This window comes from Haemorhous mexicanus, chromosome 2, assembly GCF_027477595.1.
Source record: "Haemorhous mexicanus isolate bHaeMex1 chromosome 2, bHaeMex1.pri, whole genome shotgun sequence".
NCBI lineage: Eukaryota > Metazoa > Chordata > Aves > Passeriformes > Fringillidae > Haemorhous > Haemorhous mexicanus.
This window is the reverse complement of record NC_082342.1, coordinates 104,730,507-104,758,432: the sequence shown is the minus strand read 5'-3', so window position 1 is coordinate 104,758,432 and position 27,926 is coordinate 104,730,507. Positions and strand designations below refer to the sequence as shown.

The following is a 27,926-nucleotide window of genomic DNA, read 5'->3' as shown; positions in this document are numbered from 1 at the left end:
AAAGGAGAAGAGAGGTTTCTGCAAGCTTCCCTAAAGGAGGGGATAACCACAACTTGCACAAACTTTAACTGGACTACCAGCACTTTGTGATTGGTGAGATATGCAGCACTGAGTACTTACTTGGACTACTTTTGTAGTTGTATGCATCAGCTGTTCAGTGGCAGCATACTAATACTGGTCATATCTCCTAGAGAGCCCCTGATTTTTTTTAATATTCAGTTTTTGTATATATGTAAATATGATTAGTTCTACAATAGAAAGTATCCAGAAAGTAAGGCTCTCTTCAACTGCTTGATATTGTAGCTCTGAAAGTGAATGACTTATTGAATTGTAAACCCTCTATCTTAATTTTGCTGTGTAATATGAACTGTGAGTTTTGCTTTGATTTTGGAAGCTATAAAGTCCCTTTACAGCGTACAAAATTCACTGAATTCATATGCATTTTATAATAACATGACTTTACAGAGCCTGATCAAAGTTGGAAGCACTTTACAGCTCAAGAGTGGCTCAGACAATGTTTTTGTTCTAGGAAATCAAGTCCTGAAAGATTAAAACCACAGTCCCATTTTATTTAAATGAACACATTTCATTCCTCAGCCACTGGTAGCAAGCAGTGAGCTGCACACTAAGCTTGTTTCTTTCACCATCATTTATTTTATTACCGCCACAACTCACCCCTAATCTGGATGTATCAGCTGCTATCATATTGCTTCTGATCTGCTACGTTACACTGCATAAAAGACTTCAACTTCATGGCTCTTCTCCAAGCAAATAAAAAGAAGCCAAGGAAATACTTTTTTCATTCATAGCTATTCATACTCCACTAAGCAGATCTTGGGACATCATGATGAGGAAGGCTGCAGGTTGACAGTTCAGGAATAAACACCACAGCAACAAAACCGCATTTTGTTATACGTACCACATTCTGTTGGGACACGCACATCTGAAAGATGACACAATGTGGGATTTACTGTCTCAAGGCACTTCCTAGGGCCCTCTCCCCCCACCCCATTCACTCTACACAGGACCAGGCTGCTGAATATGCATGCACTTTCCCTAAGAGGTTTGGAATAGGGGTGACATAGCCCAGCCACAGTAAAAAGCAAGCATAAGGGTGGGCCATAAGAATGTACAACATGAAACTGCTGTTCATGCTGGGGACAGTACTGTGTATTTTGTGGGGCATTTAGCAAAGAGAAGGCAAGAGACTACTAGTGATGCCAATCAAAATGGTCCATTTTGCTGATTTATGGCATCGTTGCACATACTAAAACTCTCTTGCTTTCTCTTTCTCACTACAGCTTTACCCTCAAACTTGAATTGCCGATCTGATTCACTGTCCCGTAAGCTGATGACTCTTTGCTCCGCAAGCCATTCATGCGCCGCACGGACTCAACGCTCTCATTCCCAACAGCCACAGTCTGTGCCTGTCCCCAGAGTGTCAGCATAGATAGCAGCAGCAAGAATGGGAATACCACAGCAGCAGCATGACGACACACACACACACAACAGGCAAAGAGAAGAATGGCTTGGTTAGAGAAGACCATCATGCAAAACAATGAGAATCACTTTCAAGGCAAAATAAACTGAGAAAATCGTGAGAGACAAAATCAAGTGTAGAAAATACCTCCTAAAAAACTGCCTTAGTAACATTGTTCCCTATTTTAAAATTTCTGCAACCAAATTCATAGGAAAAAAGCAAGCCTATGCAAATGGATAGGTCTAGCTCACTCAGCTGCATATTTCCTTGTATTTAATTATGTTGTTACCTATTTTGCAAAGAATCCGTGCACCACATGGTTTAGGATAAACACAAGTCTTCTGATGATTTGATTTTAACAGTCTTTCTTTTCACAGTCACCAAAATAATAGTTTTCAAAGCAGATGAATGACTACTTCCATGGACTAATATCTCATAAACTTGAGTAATGTCACTGGATACTTACCACGGATGGCTACTTGTTCACAAAAACAGATCTTGCATCCAAAAATGAAATTACAGATTTCATACAGAAGTTTCTGCTGCTGCCATGCTGGGTTTGAAAACAAAAGCTTCCAGAGGCAGTGCGTGTGGTCTGTAGACAGGCAAGCATCTCTGCTCTCTCCTGTAATCTTATCTTCACTGGAATCTCAATTCACCTGACAATAATATTAAACTAGAGAACAGCTTTCTTCCCAGAGTATCCATCAAATATTACATTAGCTACAGAACATTTATTAGACAGACCTGTCAAAACACAAATGCCCTGTGCCATTGCTGTCATCCCTCTTGTAAAGGAAACCATTATTTGTGGCTTGAAGCACTCATGCAGCTCAAGCAAATATTTACTTCACCTAGCAAAAAATATATACGTAGAGTTTATAGTTCCAGATTCCCTAGACATGTGAATGATCATGACTTGAATAAAACTCAGTTTAATGTCTACTCCTGTCTTCCCATTTACTGGAGAAAAAACAAAAAACAACCCAGGACAGATGGACAGATTTCCTAAAATTATTTCTAGACTGACATCTAGGTTACAAACAATCCCCTCTTCTACATATCAGTCATTGGCATAAAATTATGTGATAGGGACACTCACAAAGAGGTCTTTTGCTAAATATTTGAAGTTTGCATCAGTCGCAAACTGTGAAATGACAGAATCCAGAGAGGAAATTCTCCTAATCCTTCTCCTTTTGTAAAATGGCCATGTTTCCTGGTTTCAGCTGGGAAAGACACCAGTAAAAGTGAAGGCAGAACTGCCAATCATTGCAATGGGCTATCCTAGGGAATCTCCCTCTTTAGCATAGCTAGGGCAGCACTAGAAAAAACAGATCTCAGGCATGTTCTGATGACAGCACACACGGACAATATCATTCCTCTATCTGTGTCATTGCATCCAACAGTTCCTTATCCACTGGTGTTGCCATGTAGTAGCCCAGTATTAGTAGAGGTCCAGCTGCCTCAGCTGTTGCACGAAGAGAAGAAAATTCTTGGAATCGGTGACCAATTACTGACATTTGTTGATAACTTAATATGCTGCAAATAAACCCAGCAGCCAATTATGAGCTCTTATCAAGGAGTAAATCACTCAAAAGGAAACTTTAGAAAAAGACTCTCCTGCAAGGGCAAAAAGTGAGGTAGGAAATCAGCTGCACATGAGCAGGGCAGTCAGGGCACATTCAGACACCCCAGGTAATGAGCAGCTGTACCTTGTTTTGTCTTCTTTGCCTTCTCCGAAGCCTCAGAAACTCTTTGTGCTGCCGTGAAACGAAGTTGACTGCTGCATATTCCAGCAAAGCAGCAAAGACAAAGAGGAGACACACAGCCATCCAAATGTCGATAGCTTTTACATAGGAGACCTAGAAAGAAATAGGACACAGCATGTTATATCTCAAACTACTTCCTAAGCTGAAAATATCAATGTGAAAAAAATAAACACATTTTTTTGCTCAGCATGAGTTCCATGAGGTGGGTTTTTCTTATTCTGTCTTTTGATTTGTTAATTCATTGGCCAATAAAAAATACATAATTCAACTACTAAAGAAAATGAGTGTCCACAAAGAATACACAAATGAGGTATTGCCTTTAGAGAAAGATCAGGGTTACTTTAACAAAATACAAGTGTTCTTATTGTCACAACCAAAGTTTGGGAAAAAGAAAACAAATATAAGATATGATAAAAAACCTACTGAAAAACAATTGTAGAAAGTTTATAGGTTTCACCTTTTAAATTTTTTATGAACCAATTGCTATAATGCTTAATTAGAATGCTTAATTAGTTATATGTGGTATCCACAACCTCAAAGTAAACTCAGGGTATTCTATTGTATGGGCTGATACAACTTAACCAATTAAATATTCCATCCCAGCTGCTTGAGACCTTTACCCAACATCTCTATAAGAAAAATAAATCTTCATAGATATCATCTACTAAAAATACCCAAATGCCAGCTGCCTCTGTTCTAGTAAAAATCTATTCTGATTTGAATTGACTGGTCCACAATAAAATCAGATATATGACAGCACTGCGATGTCACAAGATGCTTATCATATTACCCACACTGGGCCAAACAGTAGCAAATTAATGAGCTACACACTATGCATATCAAAGGTACATTCTCCATAGGTGTTTGGTCTCTGCCTTTCTTTGTAGTCATGCAGTTTTTAAGCAGAGATCTTATGATTAAGTAACAGCAGGTTGTCTATTTGTTTACCAGGTATTACCTCCTGAGTGGAATTACAATGATCTGACTTAATGTCTACAATGTACATGTGAGCTAGTTGCATAAACTGCTTTGACATAAATAAATCAAGGAATGAAGAACAATGGGCATATCTAGGATGCAAGGCATTTGAACTGTTTTACATGTCTTCTCTACAGTGAGATTAATAACACCCAAATAGAGTTTCTTCTTCTTCATGTCTAAGGAGGAGCTTAGAATACCTCTGTAGGCAGAGGCACCCAGGGCTTTACACAGTTGTCTAAATAACAGCATCATAAATTTGACATGTCCATTTGCTGATTCAACAGAGCACAAAGCTTTGGTATCCCACATTAACCAGTGCCCCGGAGATGTCTCAGATCCTCAAGGTCACCTCAGTTTGACAGAAACCATGGCACCCTCATACGGATGAATCAAGATAGGAAAGATGGATTGTACCTAAACCCCGAAATATTATAAACATTTAGAAAATAACCTGCAGGCAAAACATTTCATTGCAGTCAAAACATATAGTGCCCTGAAAAGGCAGCAGAAAAGGATGTTGTGTTCCTGACACTCATGTTAAGGAGTCCAAACCTCCACCTTGGAAAACTCCCCTTCTATCCTTTGCATACTATTCAAAATGACCTCAATCTTTTGGCTGGACAGCCATTCTGTGATGGAAGGAACCACACCTCTAGGTGTAAATTGCACCTCTAAGTGCAAATAGGTTTTGCTCTTATTTGCCATGTGCTTGAATAGCATCATTTTTCAAAGTCCATAAAAGATCTTTTGTTAATGTCAAATGGAATATACTGCACTATGTGCTTCAGCAAACAATATAAGCAGAGGAACTGGCATTTAAAGCACAACAGAAAGGATACAGAGCTTCATCCTGGAGACCTCAACACTGAGAATGACATTTTAGAGGAGCCAAGCACTGTTATTCAGCCTGCATCAGAGGAACATGCCTTTCAGCAGCAGTAGTGCAGCTCCACGTGGCAATGCCCACCATACAGCTCACACAGGCTGCCATGTAGCAGGCTGATGTGACACCATGAATCTGTGCTTTTCAATTAGATACACAGCAGGTATGTAGTTCACTCCCCCACATATAAAAAATTATACAAGTTACATCTTCACTGAGCAGCTGTGAAAACCAGAGAAAACTCGACAGTGTCCCAGACGCTCTGTGCCACAGGCTGAGGCACAGTAGGAATCAAGTCACTGTAATTTGTGTAAAATGCAGCTGAGATTAGGTTGTTTGCTGCTTTCCTTGAAGGGGCAGTTTGTTTCCTTTACAAATGCCCTTAGGAGATGTATTAAACATGAATAAACAGCTGGACTGTGCTGTCAAAGACAGCACAACACAAGGAGCTGAAGTCAGAAGAATCAGCATTTCTGACTGTGCAAATCCTGTCCTGGTGGGCCTAAAGCAGGGAAGGCAAAATGATAAAGGAAGCCCTGAGTTAGTCGTCCTGCCACTTATACTGTGCTACCGTAAATGGCATCCCCATAGCTGCTGAGCCAGCTGGATTATTTTAACTCCAGCCCGCTGGGCTGGAATCAGAGAATCACGATATCCTTGGCAGATACATAGCTTGTTCTATTGTTTGGCCAGGGCCACACCATGGCACAGCTTTAAATGAGAAAACAGAAAGCAATTGCTTCCAGCACCATACTAAAAATAAATGAACGGTAAAATCCTGCAATGAGTAAAAGCTGGCACCTTTGTTTTGAAATCAATTTATTTAGTTTACCTATGACCCCCCAGTATATACAGAATTGTGCTGCTCAAAGCCTAAAAACCTATGGAATTTTCTGACATGCTCATAGAAGCTGCAGTCTGCAAAACTGAGTAAACCATGAAAGCCTAGATACATCCATTGCTCAGGAAGGTTCTTCCATCAAACTCAAAACCAATGTTGTCAGCTAGGGGGTTTTCCCCCAGATCATAGTAAAGCATTAAAACTCATATGTTTGTTCAACTTAAAGGCTTATAGCATCAGCTTTGATAAGGACTCATCAAACAGTACTCTCTCTCCAGCTTCCTTAACTACCACGTCCATGCTTCATGCTCCATACTCACTGCTGGGTACATGTAGGACGGTGCAAACTGAGTTTTTGTTGGAGGTTTCTTCTCACCTAACTTAAAAAACACTATGTACATGTGAGGATTTTTTTTCAATTAATGTTAAGAAACAAGCAATTTTAGGACAAAATTCTTCTAAGCGGAACACAGATATCTACACTATAGTCAAATAAACTGTACCCTAAAAATGCCAGTCTCTCCTTTTTTGACCAAGACTGGAGTTTTGGAAGGCTATTTCAGGTATACTTGTATGTTTGATATACACTAACTTTGGCTAGATAAACCCCATGACTTATTTCTGTTAGCCAGTACCTTGATGTAATCCTAATTAGAGCAGAGCAAAATAACAGAAATGATCCCACATGAGCCTTAGGTAATAGAGACTGTCACCTAAGCATTCGCCATCTTTCCCATAATTTTACTTGCAGCACAGAATCCAGCAACAAATACAAATTTCAAGTTGACATTATTAAGTTAGAATGCAAAAAATAAAAAATAAGTGGGGTTCTTTCAAAGGTAGACCTTGTAAAACTTCCACTGAAAATCCTGTAACATTGACAGTACACTGGCTCCATTTGCTATAAAACACTTTTAGAAGTGGATACTTGGAAACTCTGCCTTGTTCGGTGTTACCATGTTCAGAAAGCTCAATAAGATTTTCTCGTCCTTTACTTTCTTTAAATAGCTGCTCCATTTTTTACTGCATGTTGCCAAGCTTCCTCCCTAATGCTGTTTGGGAGGAGGGGATTTAATGGCTCCCACCAATAAAACCATAAATTGTATCAATTATTCAGATGCTTTGTAAATGTTTTAGGGCCAGCTAATGAGGGAACTTTTTCCGAATTAGAGCTGTCTGCATCAAGAGCCAAGTATGGTAAGGCTAAGTATAGTAAATGTGACAAAGCTGCTTCTTTCCCTTCCTAATTTTCCTCATTTGTTATTTGGCCATACCCCCTGGATAAAAGAGGACAAGCTTGTTCTCCACACACTGCTGTAGCATCAATGACCCCCATGAAGTTCCTGGAAATGAAAGTACAAGGAGAATTACACTGTTGATGAAGAACTTGAGGGAATTAAACCGTCCACTTCTCAAACTGTTTTTATTTTGTCACCGTGACTGTCCCAGAGCTCTCGGGTCCCTTTCGGCACAGCGCCGCGTGACACCACCAGAATGAAGAACGCCTTTGTGGAGAGAATCCAGGGGAAAACATGGTCACGGGTCCTGCAGCTCAGCAGCTGTCATTTGCTGACATTTCTGAATCAACCCAAATGTGAGCTCTGTTTTTGCTACAATGCCAGTCTCATGAGAATCCAGACAACTGCTTTAACTCTCTGACTCTGTCAAACGAGTGTAAAACGGAAATAAAGACACATCCATCCACTCCCAGGGTTCTGCACTGTGAAGATAACTTTAACATGCAGTGAAAGGTACTCCAATTGTGTAAAAAAACATATATTCACTTATTTTGGTAGGTATAATCTTATGGAAGAATAGCTTTTATTTGTGATATGAATCCACAACCCTCTGTTTTTACACAATGCCATATTCTAGGCAAGGTTTTTTAAAGAATAAAATTTTCAGCTACCGTGAAATCTTACTATTTGAAATTAACTTCTCCCATGCATTAAAAAACTCTTGGAGAAAAAGGTTCCAAAGAATTTTTCAGACTGGAAAGGTGGAAATAGAACCAAGTATCATTTTTAACCAAAACTGAAACAAAAGTTACTTTAAATGCAAAGTGAGCAATTTTCAAAACAAAACAAGAAACAAGCAAGAAATGTTTAATTTAAATGGGGTGAAAAAAAATACTACTACCCTCCCTCTATTACTCAGATTCCATATAAAAGTGTACACCTTGTTCAACAGGGATTCACATGTTGTTCCAGCCACCCAAAATTGCCTTTTTTTAGTGAATAAACTATTCATCCAAACATTTTTGCTCTGTTTCTACTGCTGGTTCTGCCAAGTCATGAGATGCTAAACCTCCCACTCACTGCTGATGCAGAAATAAATGCTGACTGCATTCAAGCCAGGAAATGTATGGGAAATATTTATAGTTTGTTTTTCCTTCAAAGATAAAGGGAAATTTTCTTCAAGTCTTTGAAGAAGATCAGCGAGTTAAGGCATTTCCAAAGATGTTCAAAGAGCCCCCTGGGCAGGGGCCAGAAGAGGCAATCACCAACAGGCATGTAACAAAATTCACTAGTAGGCCTACTAGATATTTTTGTTGTGCTAACCAGGCCAAGATGCCAAAAATACAGGCCTGGTTTGTGAGTGGTCACAGCTACCTCTGTGCCAGTTCTATCCAATTCCCACTGAAGAGAGAAAACAAGAAGCTCCCCAACTTCAGAGAGCAGAGCTGGACAACAAGTAAAGGCAGAAAATTAAAAAAAAAAAAAAAAAAAAAAAAAAGGAGTAAACTTGTCTTCCAGGTAAAGCCACTTTAGAAAAGCAATAAAATATTTCTTTTTCTAGCATGGGCAGTGTCTATTGACACATTTTGATCTTCCTGCCCAAATGGTGTTTCACCTTACATAACACTTTTTTCTCTTTTTTGATGTAATACTATGAATGCAAAATCAGTTTGCAGATTGATGAAGCCAATACTGCTGGGGCTTTTTTCCCAAGGCCATATGAAGTATTGGCACTCTCATCATGTGGGATTTTGTGCAATCATATGGTGTAGTTGCCTTGTCTTCCCCATTTGTGAGAATTCATTCTTTCTGTAAATTTCAGACAGGATGCAGCATTTCCACTTCATCCTGCTTGAGCAGGGAGCTTGGACCAGATGACCCACTGTGGTCCCTTCCAATCTTACCCATTTTGTGATTCTGTGATTCAAAAGCCCTCAACTTCTCTAAAAATAGTATGACTATTTTGCAGACAAAGGAAAAGAACTCTGAGTGATAGCTTAAGGCACTTTTCCTAACAGAGCAGGTTACAGCTGAGAAAACAAAGGCTTGTGATTTGGACAGATAATGGTGCTGGTGCTCAGCTTGGGAGCAAACTGTGACATTTTCTTGTGCATTGATGATGCAGGAACAGGCTGACCTCTGTCAATGAGCACCAAGTAACACAATTTGAATTTATAACCAGAGTCAAAACCCCACTTTTACAAATTGATAGTCAACCGCATGTTGTAACACCTCTAAGATGACGATAATGTCTGGAAATGTCTCGTGTCTCAGGAGTTCAAGCCCAGCTCAGACCACTGCAGAAACAGTTAACAAACTATAGAACTGAAATGCTAAATTATTTGGAAACTGGAGGTTCTGGTGTGCCCACCCAAGAATTGTGTTGAGTTCATGCCTTGTAAACCATGGGAGAGTGGAACTAAGATTGAGCAGAGCCCTAGCCCCCTGTGGAAACAGATTGAAACTATAGAAAAATGAGAGGGGAAAAGTGACATTTTCTCTGCTCATTATTTATTATGACTTTGGCATGCACCAGGATGCTGCTGACTTTTCTCATTGCCCTGATCCTGAAAAATGCTGGGGAGGAATAGGTTGGGGACACCTCTCCCACCAGCTCAGACACATCTTTAACACCATATGGAAATAGCAATTTGTGCCTCTTGCAACTCTTCAGCCTGGTTGCATCTCTCTGCCCTCTTGGTGAAAAGATTATGGCTGAGCTGGCCAACATGCATGCTCTGCAGGAATGTTGTAGACCAAGAGGCCTCTCACACCACCCAATGCCTTGGGCAGAGGCAGCACTGTCTGGTCAGACTTCAGAGAAGCCAGTAACACTCACAGTCTGTGCTTGAGCTGTCACAGGAAAAAGCCTGCAACACCAAACATCAGCTTCTCATCACCTGTATTCTGCACAACCTTGCTCTTTTCTTTGGTCTCATTTTGGGTGTTTAGTCTTCTTCTGTCTTCAAGAAGTTGGTCTTGGATAAGCACTTGCAACCATTTGATTAAGTACTGCTTTTTTCCCTTGAAAACCAACCAGATTTCCAATAAAGTTTTCTACAGTCAAAGGGAGAAGAAATATTCCTGCCCCACAAAAACCCCCAAAAAATCCCACAAAAACCTTAGGATTCTGTGCTCACACAGCCCCCACAGCTTACCACAGCCCTGCAATCTTAGCACATCTCAGTGCCCTTCATTTGGCTTGTAAATTCAGCAAGCTGATATTGGCAGAAATAAAATAAATAATACCAATATTTGTAATGTTTCTTGTGTATGAACCAAAGTAAGTAATCAACAGATTGGTGCAGCCATGGTGATCAGTTTACAAAGGTGACAAATAAGGATTGATGTCTCTGCAACAAGGAAGCAGCTTCTTATTGCTGAGTAATTGAAGGACATTTATCACACAGAACACCCCCACACATGAGCTGAGCTCAGAGCAAATTGAGAATTATATGTGGCTGCGTTAAGATACTGGTAAAAACATATCCTGACAGCCCTTGCAGATAGATGACAATGTCAGTCTCGGGTCTTGTTTACAACGAGAAGATTTTGCTCTTCCTTCCCAGTGAAATCAACAGACAATATTTCTTTAATGTCATTAAATGCTTACTTGAATATTTGGACTCCAAGTGGTAAATTTTTCAGTGGATGTGGGCTTGGATAAAAACAATCACTAAGGAGAAAAAACTGAGAAAGATTACATGTTTTCTAGCAAGAACCACTGGCCTGATCTTTGAACAATGTCATTAAATTCATAAAGAGAGTCAAATACTGATATTGATGAAAAAAGCATTTATATTTAAGATTCACTTGAAATCAGAATTCAGTGTGGTATGTATCTGAGCACAGCAGAGTGCCTACTAAGGCCAGCTTTCCTGCTGTGATTATGCTTTTCTGAATTTTTTTTTGTTGTTGTTAACTCAGCTTTAGAAAACTCTTTTTGTTTGTAGATCCAAAAGTTCTTTAGTTGCCTCAGGTGAAAAGTAATCTTCATTCAGCTTCAGCCACAGCCATGCAGGTTCAGTTATTACCTCTGCCATTCAGTTAGGAAGAATTGCACCAAATTGCATTATTCACTGACCTTTGAAGAGTTAACTGACTCAGTGCATGACTGTTATCAAATAACAAGTCAGGATTTCATTTTTGTAGCAATAGGAACAAATCTCTTCCCTCCAAGTAAAGCAGGTAAGGAGCACAGAAGTGGAGTATGGCAGGGTAGCTACTGTGATCATTACTGAGAATATGTGCGGCTATACATACATGCTCAGGTGTGATTTCTTCATTGGATAGCATAAAAAATTTTGTTAAATCTCACCTGACTTCAGAACATTCTACAACGTCTTCTCGGGGCTGTATTTCCTGTTGCAGCCACAACTAAGTGAACCACTAAGTGTGATCCAATTCACTGAACCAAACAACAAAACCCTGAAATTATAAAAGGATGTCTATGGCTTTTTTTTCTTCATTTTTGGTCTCTGCTGTTTGTGAAAAGAGAGTTAATTTTCTAATTCTTCTCTAAGATCATACTCCTAAATTCTGGATTTCCTAGGACTTGCAGCAATGTAATCTGGTGGGAAAAGGCATTTGTTTATTTTTATGACTGCTGGTCTCTCTAGATTAGAGATGGGTAAATCAGAGTAAGCCTTTGGTCAGGGAAAATGGCCTTATCAATAAAAAGTATAAGATTAGACTAAAAAAAAAATCTGAGAATGGGTGGGTCATTACATTACTCAGTAACTCCACATGCTTCTTTCTTGACTATTACTTGATCAGTTACTTACTATTACTGAGCCACTTATCATTCTTATCTAGCATATCTTCTGGCTCTGGATTCTGAATTGCTTCTTTCATCTGACTCAATTGGAAAGGGAAAAAATGCTTTATATTTGGATAATTTAAGCAATTTGTAACTGACAATAGTAGTATAATAAATAGGTCTGCATATACAGTCTATGAAAATTCTTTTGTCTTTTTATATTTCTTCTTTTTCTATCTTTGAAAAAAAAGTTTTAAAATTAAAAATAAAAGCATCTGTAAAAACAGATCTTGAAGCTGAGCTGATGTCAAAGAAAACAGGCTCTGGCAGGATAACATGGTCCAATTCCAATTGTAAGTGTGAGTGAGTCACATTTCATGTACAGTAAAGCACTTAAGGAAGTGCAGAATTGAAAGAGGATGTATAATGAGAATAATAGAATATGGCAAAGGTGAGAATGTATGTTGAAAGAAATTGATGGTCTGAATATTAATAAACACAAAGAAAGAAAATGGGATAAAGAGGGCAGGTTAGAGGAAAGGAAATGGAATTCAGATAAAGGGGAATGAACAGCAGCATTTAGCAAGATTCATGCAAAGATTTCTTTTTTTAATTTAACTGACTCAGTTTCCATATCCTAGAGGGATTGGCGCTGCTGTGTTAATGTAAATGCACCCATCACACACCCAAATTAGCTGGAGCCTGTGGGCTCAAGACCTGGGATCAACACTGCCTGTGGTGAAACACAGGTTGCATGCCCAGACCCCTGTTTTTCACCTCACTTGGTATGGTGGAAGAAGCTGAGTGATCCATACTTTCCCATGGGCTCCTCCAACCAAGCAACCAAACTGGGTGACCCACTTGGGTCCCACTAAACAGCTACAGACCAGCCACCTGCACCACCTCTTTTGGAGAAAACTCAGCCTGAGGGCTCCTGGAGCACCAGGCTTTGTGGTGCACAGACCTGCACAGTTTGAAACTACTGGCCTGTACCTTCTTCCCTGTTTTTCTTACTCATATTCTCTGAAATATAGTGATATTTTTATCCTCTTCTCTGTAGTACTTCTTAATCAAGATTTCTCTGTCCTTTCCAGACAGAGATGTCTGATCTATTGATATTATTAAGTAAATTATGCTTTCAATCCCTTTGTGGAAGACCAGCCCTTGGGGAAAAAAAAGCAGGAAAAACCTGCAGAGGAACTCATCATTGCAGGCTCCCTTTTGTGTTCCTGTGGAACCAGCAGGAGCACCTGCAAGGACTCAGAAGGCTACTTAAGCACAGAAGAGACAGAGTCACCTTTCATGCTCATTTTCGGAGGCAGATTTTGATTATGGTAATAACTTGATGGGCTGCTGCGTAATTGTCTCCTCAGTAATTCAAAAGACAAAAACAAAACTCTGCTGATTTAGAGTAAAAATTTGTTGCCCCAAATTCTGAACCTTTCCTTCCAAGCAGAGTCTAGTACTAAGGTTTTGTTTGCAGTTATCATGTTTTTCACATAATTTCATTTTCACCTGAGCTATAAATCCGAGAACTTTCTGACTCATACTGTAATGTAAAACTGTCTCCAGCACTCAGATACCAAGAGCTTTGTTCAAAACAGTGTCATCACACGTTTCACTCAGGCTGAGTGAAATCATTTTGAGTCACAATAGTTAGGAACTCAGTACAAATATATAATCAAAGCAATAACTAAGAACACCATTGCTTCTCACTGAAAGATGTTTGTGCAGAAGCCTTTTAGCCAAGCACTCTCATATATGGAGCACATCTACATTCCCTTCTCAACTTAACTTTGAGCCAAAGTACTGGACTTTCATAACAGGAAAATTCTTTTCTGAAGTTTATTTGATTGCTTAGCCTGATGGCCAATGCTTACTCCTACAAAGTGCTGTTTTCCCCCCCATCCCTTTTCTAAAGCCATGGTGGCTACACTGGTTCTGCAGTCTGCAGCTGTAGTTAAAGAAGCCAGAGGCTCTCCGAGGAACCCCACAGGACTGAGCACCAGCAGCACCACAGCACTCAGTGCCAGTGACAGCACTGTGGAGCACTCTGGAGCACACATGGAGAGCTCTTTGAAGGACAGCACAGGCACCTCTCAGACAGACTGGAGGATGGCCCTAGAGGTTCAGAGCACTGCAGCACAAGGAAAGGGAATGGTTTTCATGCCACTCTGATGCCACATGCTCAAGGCTTGTTGAACTCTGTTGCTCTGTGGCAAGCAAAATCTTGCTGCCAGAATGACTTCAAGATACTGACAGATGAATGTTCACCTTGTGAAAAGGTTGGAGACAACCAGGAGGGAGCTAACAATCCTGGAGGGAGCCACTGAGGATATCACCACTGCTCAGTGAAGATTCACAGTGAAGATTGCTCATCTGTGCAGGAAGTAAGAACCAGATAACTTCTGGTTTTCTTATTCCTATTTACAAATGTATAGGGTCCTGCATATGATGTGCTGGGTTACATTCTTGCTACAAGAATGGCATGATAACTGATGGTATAGTCCCTTTACTTCTCTTTGTGTGTGTGTTTGTGTGTGTGCATTCCTAGTTTGTGTCATATACTGAGTCTGTAAAACAGTAAATAGATGAGGTTGAACAACCAAAAAGGAGGAGAGACTTCTGCATCCTTGGGGAAGTGCTAATCCTGGTCAAACAGAGAAGGCTCAAAAGCCTTAATGATATGGAATCTGGAGAAATTGCACTGAGAAACTCTCAGAGATGATGACCAAAATAATTTCCTGAAAGCCCAGAGGAGAGCAAACTGAGTTTTCTGCCACTTAAAATCATTGGGATGGCTGAAATTGAAGACACAGTAGGTGGGAGGAGAGCTGTGCATGAACTTTTGCACACCCTGCTTAATCTTATCTAGTTGCTCTGACTTTTGTTCATTAAAAAAAAAAAAAATTCTTGTTTTATTCATGTTCTGATGAAACATGGGTAATTTTTAAGTTCAGCTAAAACTTTTAATCCCTTGTGTCACCTCATTGTGAGAAGAAGGTAAAGGGACATCCACTTCAAAGCTCTGGCTTGCAATTGTCCCTCTTGCAAAGGCACAGACCTGGTGCCCCAGAGCCTGTTTTGTGCTGTCCCTCCAATTTTGGGGACAGCTGGCATAGCCACTGCAGGAGCCCAAGCTCCCCGGGCTGGGCACAGCACGTGTCAGAGGTGGGAGAGGAAGGGAAAAATGGAACAGTTTTTCTGACTCTCAGGCAATTCTGGCATGCTCAGCTGACTCGTGTAACTTAAAAGAAGCTGCAAAACTGAGTCAGCCTACGCAAGAGAAGAAAACAGCCTACATATAAATAACAACCTATATAGCTTTCCTCCTGTCAGTTCCATAAGTAGCTGGGGAAGAACAAAGCTTTGAAGTGAGTCATGTTACCCCCCCACCCCACCTCCAGTCTCTCTCTCAAAGTTCTAAGGAAGCTCAGCAATTGGTCAGAATTTTAAGTCATGAAGATCAGGGTCCAACTCCAACTCTTTCAGGAGATTTTAATGAACTGCCTAAGCCAGGAATTCTATCTGCTTAATTGGAAATGAACAGGTATCTTTCCTGAATCATTCTGTGGGCATTTGCCTTACTGGGAAGTCCAGGGTAATAGTAGCTCCCCACCAGGATTCTTCCCAGCACTAAATATTCTTACAACATTGTAAGAATGCAATGTTCCTGCTACTAACTTAGATGTAGGAATTCACACCTACATCATTTATATTCACGTGGTCATTACAACCTCCATTTCCATTATGACTCAGCACATATTGCAAAGATTTGACTCCTTTTAGATCAAAAGAGCCTACTGGTCCTGTACAGAAGCCTGGGTTGCATTGCTATGTTACCCAGTATTCACATTCAGTATAAATAAACAAATACTTTGAAAAATCCTACCATTTAATAACTCTAACCCCACGATCAAGTTTCTGAGGAGAGTCACACATGGCTAGAAATACAAAGAGACACACTTCATATTATATTTAAGAGCTCTCTTTCAGTTTGATAAGTTATTAATAGATGTCAGAAATTTCATTTCCACTTACTCCATCATGTTAGAGCTATGGGGAAGTACTTGCCTGGCTGGTGAACCCTGTTACATGTTTCTCACACAAACTGACTTTTAATCAGTTGCAATTATGGAGATAGAAAATTAAACAAACAAAAGAAAATTAGAGAAGTGTTTTGCATGGAACATCACAAGTTAGCAGTAGATTGCATCTAATGAGACTCAAAGACTAAGGAGTATTTCAAATTACAAGTATTTCAAAAAAGGAGTATTTCTCTGCCTCTTTCCTCTGAAAGATCTTAATGACAAGTCTTAAAGAAGATAATCTGCCTGCTTCTCAATGAGTATGTGCAATGTAGGGAAATAGCCTGAGCTCCATTTTACAAATAGGGAAATTAAGGTTTATATATGGTAAACACACTGCCCAGGTTTTCAGGAGGAGCCAGTGGCAGAGCTCTGAATGAAATCTTAATCCATGTTTTCAGACACAACAGGAGAAGAATGAGAGATAGGCAGGGAAAAAAATGTGCAATAATAGTGCCCACTCCTTGGCTGTTGCAGTCAGCTTGGTTTTAGACATAATAAAAAGCAGTGAAGAGAAACTAAATCAGATTTAGGTTTTTTCAGAGCAGGCCATACTCATGGGTAGGGTGAGGGGAGGGCAAGGGAGATGTTTCAGCATAGGCAGCTGCAAGAGAGATTTTTGCTTAAGTTGTCAATACAATGTTGTAAACATATTTGTCAGTTTTGCAGCACTTACTCTGCCTGAAGCGTACCTTGAACCTAAAGTTATTTCAGCAGCCATGACTTTGATCGATTGCATATCAGGAAGCTTAAGTGCAGAAAACTCCCACACAAAAACACTTTAAAGTACGGAAATTAAAATTTAAAGTCTGCTTTTTTAACATGCTTTGTGTGCCAGAGCAGCCCAGCCCCAGTCTGAACTGTGAGGGCAGCAAGGAGCAAGGGCATCCCAGCCACTCAGTCCTACTCACACAGGTCATGTCCTAGGTACAAATTACCTTAAGTGGTGTTAAGGTGGGAGGGGAGCAAAGGAACAGAGCTGACAGAGATTCCTATGTCTAACAAACCCACATCTGTTTAACATTCCCAGCTGCCAACTAACTGCAGAAGAGCTTAGAAAAAGGCACAAGCAGGACCTGGTTCTCCAACAAATATGCTCACCACATTCCTTTGCATGCACATCCCATCAAAATCTGTCAGTGCCATTCAGTCAATATTAATGTGCTTTTACCAGAGGAAAGGGTGCACAAAGCATCCTCAAGCAAAAGCTTCTTATCCTTAGTGAATACTGTCAGAGCGGCCCTGCACGTTTGGCAGCAGCCATTGCTGCACAGAATGGCCTCCACAGAGGATCTGCTGAGCTCTAGGGAAGCTCTCTGCATCTTATCTGAAGGCTGTTATTTTTTGAGTACTCCTCAATATATCTTTAGAAAGGCAGAAAGTCAATATTGCTCTTGGCACCGGTGCTGCCATGCAGCAGGTGCGTTGGCACTGATTTTCCATTGCTACAATAAAACATCACAATCTCTTTCCTGAGGAAAATAACCCACTTTTACAGGGCAGGTGAAATCTCATGACTGCATTAGGTCCAACGGCCTGCAAAGTAATTTGCTGTATCATAGTATGTTCCTTCTTTCAACTCGACTCAAGCAATGTGCTCCTCTTGGCCTTAGCAATCCGGTTCTCACAAGTATTTACTCTTTTCTTTTTCACCCAGTAGCTGTACAAAGGGATAAAAATTAACTGGAGGGAAGAGTTTGTTTCATCTTTCCACTCTATCCAGTCCCTTTGATCACAGATACAGAAAAGATCTAAGTGCTTAAGTCCAAACATTTTGCCCTTGTTCAGCTGCTGCTTAACCCAAGTTCAGCAGGTCCTTCACTGTTAAACTTCAACATTTTCTGGGCAGCTGAGTTCTGCTCATGCCCAGAATCCCCTATCCTTCTATGTGCAGGGAGATATCTAGCTCCAACCTAGGTCAAACATGATTTGGGAGCTACAAGAGGAACATCTAAGGACTGTGCACAGGAGTTTATTCTGAATCCACCACATACTGACAGCCTTGTGCCCTTTCAAGAAATGCCACAGTAACTGCAGGAATATCAAAACAAAATCATGCCAATCTTTCTCTTGGAAGGTCTGTGGCACTGGCACTCATCAAGGAAGAGGGAAATACACCTTAAATGCCTTTCCAAGCCTAATAGGATATTGGTGCATCTCTTCTACCTCCCACTATATGAACAGTAGGCCATGAGCAAGGATGGGAAGAGAAGGGGTTTTAAAGCTCAAATGGGAACTGTTCTGCACAGAAAAGAAAGCAAAATTCCTGAATTTTGTTTCAATGAAGAGGAGAAAAAGAGCTATGCCTTAGCTGACTCTTGTATATTGCCACTCACTGGTTAGAATGGAGAAACACTTTATTTGATTGGTAAGTTATTTGCTCTCTGTTAAAGCTGCTGTCTGAGGAAAGGTCCTCAGCCATGTGAGTGATGGGGGGAGGATTCAGCTCACCATTTGAACAGACAGGGAGCTCCAGGGAAGACTTCAACTCATCCACTTTCGAGGCTGATTGGCCACAGGGATGAATTGGCTCTCTGGAAGTATCCATTTCTGCCCACTGAAGAGGGAATTATGATAAAGGATACCTGCTGGCCAAATCGATTTGAAAAACCAGGTCATGCATTCAAAGGGGGGAGGAGGGGAAGATAGAAATATAGGGGAGAAGAATCCAATTAAATTAACTTGGGGTTCAATTCAGAAACTACAAAGCCATAGGGTTCCCTGATTCACTCTGTCCCCCTTCTTGCTGTGAACAGTGTTTTAATTGGAAGAGAAGTTCCTTTTTTTATACTGGTTTGTCTATTTATCTCCAGGGCTTAACACAGACAAACTTATTATTAAAACACATTTTGGAAAAGCCTTTCAACACCACCATTTATTTTAAATATTATTGTTTAATAACTGATTTTCCTCTGGTAATTATGCTATCTTTAGGCTTTGGAGTTTTTTAATCGGTGTTTTCCTGTGGCTTGGGTGTGATTCCTGCAGAAGCCTTGTAATAACCAAATAACTAGGACAGTCTAATCTAATAATTTTTGCATGCATATGATGTTCAGGGGGATTATTAAAGTTATTTTCTCACTAAAATGTTATCAGCTTAGAAAGCCGAGCGGTTCCAGGCCGATGGCTTTTTATTGCAAAAATGTTTAATACTGTCGTATGCACCAGACTGCAGTTGCACATGTTAATGTCATTTATTCCATTGATTTTGCCTTTTGAAAGGAACCTTGCTGGTCCCTATTTTTGCTTAAAAATATCCTAACAACCAAACCAATTTTGCTCAAATGGCAAATGTTTTCTGAAACAGAAACTGGAGTATTTGTTTAGACTAAAAGGGTTGGATAGGCTTTATTTGACAGGACTTGTTATTAGCTTATGACATGAAGCCTTGAGAATTTCTTCTGCTATAATAACATTTTATTTCAGGCCCCCAGCACAACTAATTTAAATGGTTCCAAGGGTAGAACATAATCAATTTTGCAACCAAGATGGAAGTCAGTTCCTTAGTAGTAATTTCCCTGCAGGATAAAAACAGCGATAACAAAACAAATGAGAAAAAAAAAAAGACCAAAAAAAACCCCCCAAAAAACCCCAAAAACCAAAATATCATGAGTGCATTTAGCATTACTCAGACTTTTTTGTTCTGATTGTGTAGTCTAAATTTCAAAGCCACCTCCCACACATATACTTATATATAATATTTAGAAATACAATACATCCTTAGATATTGCATTCATTGTCATACAGTTTGTTCCTAGATAAGGAGTATTTTGCTACAGAAATCAAAACTACATCAGTATTTTTCTGCACTGATGATTCATCCTAGACACTGAAAGAAAGAGCTGGTATATGATAAAACAGGAGCACAGGAAAGGGAAAGAGATAAAGATATGGGCAGACAAACGTCAAATACTATTCAGTTGCTTGGGCCATGATATGCACAATATGTCATGACTCTGCAGTTATACATGCCTCATATTTTGCATTTGAATGATAATCCTTCTTGGTGTAATTGTAGCAAATATAGTCATGCTGCAATTAACATTGGATCCATTATTCTTTCAGTGGATTATTTTTAGATTTTTTTTTTTAAGTTTCAGAACCCACACTAGGAAGGCTTTGTTTAATCAGCTAGAGAGACCACAGCAAACTATGACAAGCCTTTCTTAGATTCTCAGAGGAGACAAAGGCTTAACCTGCTGTTCATATATCATTGTTACTTGGCTTTGATGGCTGCAGAAATAATGATTACTGCATAAAAGTTCAAATGAAGCATTGCTTTCTAACATTCAGCTGCAGCTGAAATGTTGGCCCATTCTTTTGAGAGTGTTTGTTTAACAAAGCCTCTTCTTAAGCAAGGTCAGTAGCAAACGTGGTAGGGAAAATGAAGATATCTTTGTTCCCTGGGGTCTCTGGGGGTGTGAGGACTGGTTGCCCTGACCAGTCTCCAGCCCAGTTTGGGCTGTGTCATACACAGGTCATGGTCAGCCAGGTCTCCTGCATGGACCTTTGATCAGCAACCTGTGTTACAGCGGGCACTGCCACCAGCCTGGCCTCCAGCTGTCCTTGATCCATTGGCTACACAGATTCATGTGTTAGTGTACTCAAAACAACAACATTGAAACCATCAGATTCTATAACTAGTTGGTTTTGGTGGGGTTTAAGATGCATTGCATTAAAATCAGAATAAATTTCTAGAGAAGAAATAAAGGAGTCAGGAGGATATGATTTTGGTCCCCTAATATGAAACATATGAGGGGTAGCGATGAACATTTATACCACTTATAACCTTTACAGGAACATTATTTTATATATCTGTAATGTGAAATCATTGCCTTTTACTGGACAGTTCAACTGTATCACAAAAGAGGAATGTCAGCAATTTGTTAAGAATATGAGCATCATCTTTCTAAAAGCAAGTCATAGGTCACAAATTGATCACAAATCTAGGGTAGAATATAAGTTCCCAAACACGGCTATTTTCAAAACTTTGTGTTTTCCAGTGACCTTACAGTCACAGAAATTTCTTCTGCCAGGTAGAAGCTTTTTCTTCTTTTCTTCTTCACTGAGCTCCAGCACAGCAGAAATTTTTCCCTTAACTCCTGTGAGCCTGACAGAAATCACATGTGTGAAAAGATGTCTTAACTGCAATTTGTAAGAATCTGGTGTAGCTTTTTTACCTGATCTTACATTTTCTGGCTCACTGAAGTTCCCTTTCAATCAATGCCAATGTCATTTCTAGACTCATCTTCATTTACAAATCATGGCAGAACTTCCTCTCTCAATTTCTATCCTTAAGCAATGGCACAATGTCCATGATTTTTGTTTTGTACAAGACTAGAGATGACTACTTTGAGAAATGCAACATAATATACACATCACGTCTTTTGTCCTGCTCAGACAAGTGAAACAAGATAATGCTACATCTGAGGAGCCTGGTGCTATGGTAACCTGCCTCATGAAGCATCCCTAGGAAGCCCCTGATCTGCAGCAGATGGGAATCAGCTGAAGACTCCAGCAACACACAGTCTCCACATAAACACTCATTGAATCCTCGAGTCAGCGCCCAGCTGCACTGCAGGACTTCAGCTTCACAGCTCACACACTCCAAAATGAAACATGGCTAGGCTTGGACAGAGGAGGAAGGCTCTGCACCCAACACAACAGATTCTAACAAAGCCAGCAAGGTGATTTCTGACAAGTGGAAGGAACTTCAGTTTTCCCTACATTATTATTTTACATGTTTTCAATAAGCAATTTTTAATTCACACTTGCATATGAATATGAAATTTCAAACCATTATATTTTCCACGTAAAACATGAAATTTCCCTGCCAAAAGGAGATATGAAGAGCTTGAATCCCTTTTAATCTATATTAGGCCAACACAACAACATGCTAAAACCCCTAAGCATATTTTGTGTCTTAGCAGCACTACAGATGAAGAAATGCTGTTTAACCTCCCCCAGCCCCCAGCTGGCTCCTTCCCTTTCAAATGCTGCATTTATAGATAATGATCTCTGAGCTACAAGAAAGCCTTGGTGCACTTCATACTCCTTGCACTGAGACACAGGGGGATGGGGACATGGAAACCAGCTGATCTTGGAGACACAGGAACTGACCATGTGTGACAGGACAATTTGGCCACTCCCAAGCTGCCTGAGCACAGTAAAATTCTTGAGCCATCCTCAAAGGGCTTCTGCTCTCTACCAAAATGAGGTCAATGCTTAGCAGACTGAGGAACTGTCCTGTGTTCTCGGGGTGTTAAGAGTGGTCAGGCAGCATGGTCTGAGCAGGACCACTCACTGACTCCACCACGTGCATACAGATCAGTCAGGAGGGCAAACAGGATTCACCTCTCACACAGTTCCTCCTTTTTTCCACCACTCAGAGCAAATGACCAGGTGCTTGTAAGCCCCGATCCTGTAAACTCTTCTTACCTGGAGGTGCAGCAGGCCCAGGATATGTGTTAAACTGCTTGGAAAATCCTCTTCTAGCCCAGGCCTACTTGGCATGGTGAGCACACGAACTTACAAAATGTCACAGTTTCACCAGCCAGTGCCAAGAACCTGCATTCTCCCCGGGGCCCTACAATTTTAAAACATTTGAAATGCATTTTTATTGTGTTTATCCTCTCCATTTTCACATCAAGGGAGCCTGTCAGCAATTTGCTGTGGGGATGGGTCCTGTACAGAAACACTAGAAAATCACCTGCCATCTTTGTCAGCTCAAAGCATAACAGCCCCTCAGGCCAAGCACAGCTTGGAGGTTCTTGCTGTCAGGAAAAGACAGAGCTGTAGCTTGGCCACCTAAAGGTGTGTGTCTATAGGGTGGATCTGGTGCCTATAGGGTATCCATAGGGTGGCTGAAGGTGGCTGTAGGTGGCTATCGGTGTCTATAGGGTAGAGCTGGTGCCTATAGGGTATCTATAGGTGGCTATTGGATGTCTATAGGGTGTCTGCAGGTGGCTGTAGCTGGCTATAAGATTTCTATAGGGTGACTTTAGGTGGCTGTAGGCTATTTGGTGTCTGCAGGTGGCTGAAGGTGCTGGCTGCACCACCTCAACATTCAGCTTTTCCCTTTCAGGCAACAGAAAACTAGGCAGGCAACCCATACAGCAATTTTGTCTCCTTGGAATATGCAAACTGGCTTCTACAAACCATAGGTCTGACCCAGAATTCTTCTAAGGCCCTGTTCATTGTAACCGGCAGTGTTCCAGAAATAAAGCCAGGGGTTTTTAGTGAGATACTGATGGAAGACTAGAAAATTCCTGCCCTTTTGTTCCTCTGTGGAGGAGGACAAACTTGAACCTTAGTGATACCATCTATTTTGTTGTCTTGTGGAAAAGTACAGCAGACAGCTCCAGGTTTAAACTTGCTCTATTCCCATCTTTGAATCACTCAGATTTTGAAAGGATTCTTTCCAAGAAACAAGCTTCATGTTACTATAGGGAAAATGTTAAGAAAGTGCTGGTGAAGTAGTGTTCATAAGAGTTTTATGAATCTATAACACTCATGTTAAAGAACCTTAAAAATACCAAAGTTCGTGGGCAAAATAAAAGCATTTTTTTTGTTTCTTTAACAAAAGGGTGATCACATTAAGATTCACAGCAGACCTATTCCTTTAGGTTTTTACATGAACACATGCTGAATTAAAAGATCAATGATAGTGTCATTGGCACATAATTTGCAAAATGCTTTGTAAGAAGTTTCTTGCATTTTTTGTAAGTATTTTTGCATGACCCATGTATTTAGTGTGGGTGAGTTGTAGGAAGAAAAGGAGTATGACAACTCTATAATCTTCACACAAAAATAAGAGTAAGAGGCCAGAACAAGTTATTCATAACTTGAGAAGGGCAAGAAGAACTTATTTACTCTTTACAAGACTGATTCATTGTTTTTTGTTTCCTGAAAAATGTCTTGCTGAAATTCTTGCTTCAATCATGACATTTTTACTGTGTTCTGATCCTGAATTTAAAAAAAGAAGGTAAAATCTGCACATGCTAACATGGTATAATTTTGCTGGATATCATGTTTACTCGCTGCCTTTCTCTGCTATGACTTTTATGTGCCTTACAGATAACCAGTCCCTGGAAGGGTGTCTATGCAAATATCCCAAAATGTTAGTCAAAATCCAGAAGACCAACACTGGGCACAGTTATGTTTTATCAACTTCAGATAAACATTAAAATAACTAGCAAGTTCCCAGTTCTCTCTCATTAACTCTGCCCTGACAGAAGACAGACTGTCAGCTCCATCATTTGGAGAACATCCATGTGTGCCGTGCACACTTCCCAAAAATGGAATCTGCTTAATCACAATTTAATGGCGTGACTAACCTGACTCAACAGAGTAGCCAGTAATTTTCAACATTAACTGAGAAGAATTCTCTCTCTGTCACCTATTTAACCATAATTAGCTGACATGACACTGGATGTTTAGTTCCTCAGAAGAGTCAGTCAAGCAGAGCATTGCATTAGCTAGTTGGATTTTTGGCTCCACAAAGGAAAACTGATGTCTAATCAAGAAAACACATACAAAGTGTTTCTCTCATTTCTCTTGAGCATGTTATAAGGTTTCAAACTGACACATTCATTTAAGACCACACTAATCAGCACACTATTGCCTATGTGAAAATGTGCAACATGTTTGAATGTTGATGAAGGCAAAGAAATACCTTGTAAATACTGCAACTTTGAGAGTACCAGTTTCTGGAGTGAAGACTCCTGTAACAAGGTGCCTTTATTTCTGAAACATTGCCAACAACAATGAACAGGGCCCTTCAAAAAATTCTGGCTCAGACCTGTGGTATACAGAAGCCGGTTTGCACATTCCCAGGAGAGAAGATTGTTGTACAGGTTGCTTGCCTAGCTTAACACTGCCTAAAACTGAAAAATTAAAAGCGGAATGCTGAGGTGGTGCAGCCAGCACCTACAGCCACCCTATAGACACACACCTTTAGGTGGCCAAGCTACAGCTCTGTCTTTTCCTGACAACAAGAACCATTGAGCTGTGCTTGGCCTGAGGGGCTGTTATGCTTTGAGCTGACAAAGATGGCAGGTGATTTTCTAGCATTTCTGTACAGGACCCATCCCCACAGCAAATTGCTGACAGGCTCCCTTGATGTGAAAATGGAGAGGATAAACACAATAGAAATGCATTTCAAATGTTTTAAAATTGCAGGGCCCCCGGGAGAATGCAGGTTCTTGGCACTGGCTGGTGTGAAACTGTGACATTTTGTAAGTGCGTGTGCTCACCATGCCAAGTAGGCCTGGGCTAGAAGAGGATTTTCCAAGCAGTTTAACACATATCCTGGGCCTGCTGCACCTCCAGGGCTTTTAGGTATCTCCCATTGCTTCTATCTCCATAGTTACTGTCTCTCTACAGGACTGCATGTATTGGAGCCTGCAGTATGAAAACATAAGAAGAGTAAATGTGTAAGCCCTATGTTTGCAGTCTGTGTAAGCTCTACTGAGTATGGACATCCTCATAAGCCATCTGCTTCTGGACCTGAGCCATGCCCTAAAATCTCAATGAATGGAGTGGGTACCCTGAATCTTAAAGCACTTGGCCAAAGGAATGCTGGAATTCCTCATCTGGATCTGGATCTGTACCTACTCTGTTTCCAGAGTACCTCACACTTATAAGACGCCTTTAATTAGTGGCAGGAGCTAAACAACAGGATCTAAACCCTTGAGCCCTGAACAATAATCACCAGGAAAAGAAATTAATTTTGATGGGGATGTGCTGCAAGTACTCCTCAGTGCTCAGATTAGAGACTGTTAGGCTCAGAGCCCTTCCTTAGGAAGCATCTGTTTCTCACTGACTGCCCTGTCTTCAAGCACCTCTACTGAGCCTTTCTTCTCTCCCAGTCAACTAATTAATTTCCACAACGGAAAGCAAATTGAAACAACCTGGGATCCCTCTTGCCTCCTCATCTGATCACTGCACATGTAACCAACACTCTCTGCTGCCTGCTTTTCTCCACTCCCCACAGCCAGGTCCTTCCCCCAGTATCTCCAGCTGGTTTGCCAATTCCCTGCTCTGCACACCCTCTGCTCAGGAGATGAAGAGTCCTTCAGAAAAGCTCTTGGCTTTCCAAGGAGCAATGTGGAGTGATGAGGGATGCCTCCTAAATGGCATTTACCTGCTGTCTCCTTCCAGCCCCTGCAGCTGAGACTACACATTTGCCTTTCTCATTTGGCTTTCCCTCTATAATTGCCTGCAGCAGATGTTTGATATTTCACTCAGCACTAACTAGAGATGCATATTGTTTTAATTTCCATTAGTGAATCCTCAACACTTTCAAAGTCTTTTTCTCATGTATTTTATAACTCAACTGATATTGAACACAATTAAATGATCCATCTCACAGTGGCTGTTCAAAATGGGTACTGAAATGTGGATTTTCTCTTTCTGGAAAAAAAGTAATTACATTTTTAAAAGTAATTAAACTGACCATGCAGCCTACACAAGGGTTGCCTTGACTGCACAATTTTTTTTATACTAAAACTGTAGAAGATAATGGTTGCAGATCTTTAGTCCAAGCCACTCCAGGATATTTTTACAGGACCATCCAGATGTAATCCCATCAATATTGAGGAAGGACTTAACTTTTAGCAGCTGAGAGTTTAAATCTACTGCAATTCAGCAGAATGCAAACAAATAACAGCAGAGGAGTTGCTGCAGCCATGATGGGCTACAGATATAAAAAGAAGTAGGTTTAAGGAGATGAGTTCTCTCTTATAAGGGCTGACAATGTTCCTAAGAAGAAGAGATTGGGTTTGGAATGAGAGACCCTTTACGAGCATAATGCTGACAGGAAGCATCACCATCCAAGAAAGCAGCACATGTACAACAAAGGCACCTGTTGAGCCATTCTCCCTTTTCCTGAAGGGATTCTCTGCTCTTACCTCTGTCTTGCTATAGGTCTGACCTTGAAAGGCTCTGGTCCCTGCCTCAGAGGCTGCCTCACCAACTCAGCTCTCAGCTCATCTGTGCTCATGGAGGAGGCAGGGAGGTTGTCCCCAGGGCATGCAAGAACCAGATGGAAAGCTGCACTGAGGTGCAGGTGCCTGTGTCTTTCCCCAGTCTTGTTTCCTTGAACCCTTTGATGGCAATGAGCCAATATTCCCACATCCTCCCCTGCTTTAGCTCAGTTGAGAGGCTGCTGGAAAGGGGTGGCCACAGAGTGAACACAAGCAGGGACAGGGGTGATCCAGAGACATTTCTGAGGTGAAACTGTAGCCTGTCAGGAAAGGACAGGTACCCTCAGTGAGGCAAACAGAACTTGAGATGCACCTTTTCCCTGACTCTTCCTCTGATTCCCATCTCAGTTGGAGTGAGAATGAAGAGAGGGGGAAAAGTTCTGTGGCTGGAGAGTGGATGGCATAGCAAAGACAGAACAAAGAGGGCTTCAAAAGGTTCCTTAAGACTGGCCACTGTGTATGTGACAGATTGATATGAATGCTTACACATGTGAGCCAGGATAAGCTGCCCTCTACTCTCAACTGGAAATACATGATCTGTTCCAAAGGCAAGGAAAATGGAAAGGAAAATGGCTCTCTTTGCCTCTTCTTCTGCCCTCATATTGGAAATTGTGTTTTGTCCTTCTTCAAAGTGTTTAAGTTGCACAGCATATTGGTTTAAGTAAAAAATGACTTTATCCTGCTCAGGCATGCATAAAAATAGTTTTCCTCCATTTAATAATAACAGCAAAAAAGTAAATATGCCAAAACATTAACAGCTATTTCCTTGATACAGTAAGTGGGTTAAATCTCATTAGTGATATCCTTTTCTTATAAAAGCATCAGTTCAATTTGTCCATTATCCCAATATTTGCTTGGATTTCTAACCCAAAGAAATATTATATGTTCAGAAAAAAATTTTC

The 27,926-nt window shown here is 40.6% G+C and overlaps 1 protein-coding gene across 2 annotated transcripts in view; it reads right to left on the bottom strand.

The window, feature by feature from the left end:
- GLRA2 (glycine receptor alpha 2) overlaps window positions 1-27,926 on the bottom strand; it is a 123,243-nt gene that overhangs the window by 25,012 nt on the left and 70,305 nt on the right. For both annotated transcript variants that reach the window (XM_059840394.1, XM_059840395.1), the window contains exon 8: window positions 3,193-3,342. In XM_059840394.1, the coding sequence (XP_059696377.1) occupies window positions 3,193-3,342 (150 nt within the window). The remainder of the gene's footprint in view (window positions 1-3,192; window positions 3,343-27,926) is intronic.